The sequence below is a fragment of the Elaeis guineensis genome, chromosome 14 (genome assembly GCF_000442705.2).
Source record: "Elaeis guineensis isolate ETL-2024a chromosome 14, EG11, whole genome shotgun sequence".
Taxonomy (NCBI): Eukaryota; Viridiplantae; Streptophyta; class Magnoliopsida; order Arecales; family Arecaceae; genus Elaeis; species Elaeis guineensis.
Window position 1 is genome coordinate 55,631,071 of NC_026006.2, and position 4,606 is coordinate 55,635,676.

Consider the following 4,606-nt stretch of genomic DNA (forward strand, 5'->3'; position numbering starts at 1 on the left):
ATTATTTTATTGCTTACAAGTTATCTTTTGCAATTTAACATCGATCCATTATTTGTTTTCTATTTCTCCAACTATATTGCCTTAAAGTTCAAGCAAGACATGTTTTTCTATGCGCTGCTTCCATATATTATCGAGGAAGGGCAAAATGAAGTTTTATACATGCCAATTTACTAACTCCGTATCTGATCTGATGCTGATGGCTTAGATATTATGTCATTGTCTAACATCATATGGAAAATGATTTCAAGTGGCCAGAATCTTTTCATAGATCTTTTGTTTTTGCTGGTCTTGTCATTTGGTCTCCGGGTTCACAAAGGATATTAGTCCTCTCTCCTTCTCATTTATACAATTAGTTATTCTAGCTCTCTCAGGCTCCAAATGCCTTGCATGTACGAACAACTATTTCTTACAATATATATATATATGTATATATATATATATATATATATATATATATATATATATATATATATATATATGTATATATATATATATATATATATGTATATATATATATATATATATATATGTACATATATATATATATATATATATATATATATATATATATATATTTTACAACACCTTCTATGAACACTTCGTAAAAGTTAATGTCATGAGGAAAGTACTGCCTTCTGAAAAATTCGTTGCCCTGGAGTTAGAATGGCCAGTGGGTCATAAGTGGCTTTTCTCCAAGCAAACATCTCCCATCTGTCCCCAAAGTGGGCTTTCCACTCTTCTTTTGCGGTGTAGTGCGGCAGATATTGCTTCATTTGGATGCCTGCTTTCTGGCAGAAGTCTAAAATCTTATCGTTCAGTTTCAATGCATGTTCTAAACTGTCATGATCGGATGACGGTGGCGCCGAGGAAAGGAAGGCCACCAAGTAGAAGACTTCCTCATCTGGAATGACTACTGATGCTCTGTTGTCCCACCTGCAGTCAAAACATATATAGTTCATATCTTCAGAAACCATTGGCACCATGCCTTGATAGCATTATGAGATGACAGTGGACAGGCTAATTAGCTTACTTCGATTTCTTAAGTGGGTATAGGAGTATGGGACCATGGCTGCTATCTGTAAGAATTTTGCCAAAGACCTCTTTGGCGAAGTCATGGATTCTGGTTCTTGGTATGAAAAGATTTAACCATGGGTGTGGAACTTCCCACAAGCCTTGGGACCTCAGCTTCACTTCAGAGACATGTACTCTGTCCAAGAACTCCAGGTATGATACCTCCGATTGGAACAACATCGATGGTATGTAACGAAGTTTCGACAAGAGTGTTTCGACTTCCTGCAATCAAAAGTAGGAGGAGGTGACTTCAGAAACCATAATTTTCTTCACTCTCATGCTTCAGCAAGCATGACAATGAAGTTGGTCTGAGAGAATTCACCTGGTTCAACATGTCAGACTCATCTGGATTGAAGTTTTTAGTCATCTCGAGGCAGAAAAGGATCCTCCCATCAGAATTGAATTGGCTGGCTTGAACCGGGTCTTGTGGGTTGAATGAAGATCTCCAGTTATTCAGAAGTCCTGTCCTGTTTATTATCACGAAGCCTTCGATGTAGTCGAAAGTCTTCTCTGCTGATATTAGCATCTCCTGGTCCTCAGTAAAGCTGGTGAAATCCGAGTACAGAACTCTAATCCACTTCACCTGTGAGGAAATGATGGTCATGTTAGAAATGATTGCCATTGCTCTGTTAGCTATTCTCATTATTATCGAAAATGGATATATATCCAATATTACCATCTCTGGTGCACGTTCAAGTGCAATTCTGGCTCTTGTGATGATTCCAAACTGACCTAAACCTCCAAGAACGCCATGGAAGAGGTCAGCATTCTCTTCAGCAGAGCAGTTCATTATTTCTCCTCTCCCTGCACATAGCACTGATAGAATCAAGTAGAGAATATCTAATGCTGTTTCATTAAACAAGTTATATATGCTACTGCTCATCAGATGAAACCTGTTACAACTTGCAGCTGGTGGACGTTGCTGATCTGCGGGCCATGCCGGAAGGCCTGCCCACTGATCCCGGCATTCGACAGCGTGCCCCCGACGGTGAGGTGGAGGTAGTCGGTCCAGGACTTCGGCGCAAGGCCATGCTTGAGACTCTCCAGCAGAACATTTATCCACAGCTCACCTCCTGAGGCATCCACATATGGGAACTCTCCGACATGCACCCGAGTCTCGGCTTCCCGGAGAGACTGCATCTGGATGACAATGCCTCCAGACGCCTGCGCCTGGCCTCCGAGAGAATGCCCATGGCCTCGAGCTGCGACCGTGAGCTTGGAGCTCAAACCCATTCCAAAGACATGCTTCACAGTGGCAGAGATATCAGTGACCGACTTGGGATGCAGGACAGCAGATGGTAAGAAGTGGAAGCGGTTTCCAAAGTCCTTGGCGGTGTAGGAGATATCGTCGAAGCTGAAATGGCCCTCAAGGCTTAGTGTTTTGAGGGAGGAAGGCACGTCAGGGTCTGAAACATGCATGGTGATACAGCCAAGGACTGAGAACATGAAGAGCTTGAGGAAGCTGATGTTATGTTGTCTGTGGCAATGCAAGGGTGATACTTTCATGCCTATTAATTAGTGGTAGCTAGCAAATGGAGTGAAAAGGATGGGAAGAGAGAGGTGTGGGGAGGAGCAGGGGAGAGGGAGGGAGATTTAAAGAGAGAGAATTGTGGGGTAGCACACGTGTTATTGGGTGGTGAACTGGTCAACCAAACTTTTTAGCAAAATAGTAGTGCGAAAGAATCGTAAGAGGACTGACTACATGGATGGGGCTGTGTTGAAACTTCCTTTCTAAAAGCTTCTGCTGGCCTTTCTGCTGTCTGGCTTCTGTTCGCAGGAAGAGAGGCGATGGAGGTGAGATGGAGAGAGACAAACTAGGGGAAAAGGCGAGGAAACGAAGAGGTTCTCCTCGACCCCCACACATATTCTAACAATTTCCACTGCCATCACCATCTTCTTTATTTTTATCCAAAGGTCAAGACCTTCTAGAATCACCAGTCCAACACATCGGACGGTGACCGGCCCCACCATGAGCGAGTGTGGGATGCCGAGACCCAGTGGGTCTTTTTGGTGGTGCCGTTTGGGTGGTCGGAAGGGGTGGGGGCGCAACGGTGCCGCTCCGAGAGCGTTCGCCGGGCCGGCCCGGGCTCGGATCGCGCGAGCCGGGGGGTGGCCCGCGTCCGGCGAGGCCCACCATCACGTGATCTCGCAAATGGTAGGCCTGGAGCCATTGAACCTGCCGCCCCCCAGGGCCTACAGCTCTGTTATTAGGTGACCAAGGAGGAGGCGGAGTGGGGTGAAGCAATGATATATTTATTTATTTAGTTATTTATCTTTCGAAAGAGAGGGGCCTGGAGGAAAAGGATCCTCTGTTGAAACTTTGGGTTCCTTACTTCCTGGCCATGAGACAAGAGCCTCAATAAACAAAACTGTCTGCATCCCTTGGGCCAATAGGAAATCATTGACGAAGGTCTAATGATTGGGCGAGCGACTCGAGTCGAACCATGGTGTGATATGTTCGTGGTGTGGTGCAGTGCGGTGCACAGCAGTAGTCAAAGGCTAGGCCGCTAGCTACCAAACCCTAATCTAGGGATATATCGCACCATCATCGCCATGTTTTCGAATCAACTTATTCGCTCCAGTAAGTCGATCAATACCTGCCTCCAGGATCTTGACCCGAACTCGACTTGTGTATTTAGATATATGAATATGGTTTTGTATATCTTTTCCCTTTGAACCAGTTCAGTTCGGATCTAATTTGGTCTCATCGAATCTTATTTGTATGCTTCGAAAGTCGCTTAACCTAATTGTGCTGGGGACCAACCATGGGACCCAAGCAGAGACCAGTAAGTTTAAATTTTTTGGGTTGGAGTAGGTCCAAATTAGGTAGGATTCAGATCGGTCCCGGGCCCACAAACCAACTTGCCCCCTAGCTAACTAGCTCTGCTTGAGTGTAAAGTCTAAACAGTGCTAAAGCTTTCGTTTCTTTATTTAACAATACAATGACTTTATCATTTAGCTATGCTAATGGAGAGTCCTATATCAGGTAGTAGTTGATGCTTCTACACTAGTTTTAGCCAACTGTGGCCTAACATCCAGTTGTGTGCAAGTAACGAAGCTCAGGACCTCTCTTAAAATTAGTTTTTTAGCCTCTTTCCCTGAGCTTGAGAAGGGAAGGGATTCAGTATCCGGGGTCTATTTTTTGCACCAATAAACGAAGGAAGCAGCCCACATATTGCGACAAGGTCAAAAAGATGTGTCGCATATTATCATGGTAGCAGCATGGGCTATTCAGCCTCATTCATAGAGTAGAAAGTGAAACTTGTAGCCATCTCCATTTAAAAGAAACTTGCTTTGCCAATTGTCAGTCATCAACATAAACACATGTGAGGTCAACTAATAAAGCAGCCATTGGGTGGGGGAGATTATAAAAGATCTTGTCCAGACCAAATTTTGACCAGGGATACACTTGTTTGCAAAATTGGATCCATTGGCCTAGCCTAGCCCCCATCATGCATGGACAAAAAATTGGACTGACCAAAATGGCTAAAAATGAGAAGGCTAGGCATAATGCGACATCGGCGCCCGGTCATGA

General features: G+C 44.2%; 1 protein-coding gene across 1 annotated transcript; it reads right to left on the bottom strand.

The window, feature by feature from the left end:
- Window positions 1–588: 588 nt before the first annotated feature.
- LOC105057678 (cytokinin dehydrogenase 4) lies at window positions 589–2,851 on the bottom strand. Its single transcript, XM_010940362.4, has 5 exons — window positions 1,965–2,851; window positions 1,748–1,875; window positions 1,394–1,654; window positions 1,031–1,293; window positions 589–933 (listed from the first exon to the last, which is right to left on the bottom strand). The coding sequence occupies exons 1-5, from the start codon at window positions 2,575–2,577 to the stop codon at window positions 615–617; spliced, it is 1,584 nt and encodes a 527-aa protein (XP_010938664.1). The 5' UTR covers window positions 2,578–2,851; the 3' UTR covers window positions 589–614.
- Between the last annotated feature and the right edge of the window lie 1,755 nt (window positions 2,852–4,606).

Coding starts and splice junctions, on each gene's coding strand:
- LOC105057678 (XM_010940362.4), bottom strand. CDS start 2,577: ATGAAAGTATCACCCTTGCATTGCCACAGACAACATAACATCAGCTTC. Junction 1,876..1,964: donor CCAGCTGCAAGTTGTAACAG/GTTTCATCTGAT, acceptor TGCTATGTGCAG/GGAGAGGAGAAATAATGAAC. Junction 1,294..1,393: donor AGTCTGACATGTTGAACCAG/GTGAATTCTCTC, acceptor TTTTGATTGCAG/GAAGTCGAAACACTCTTGTC.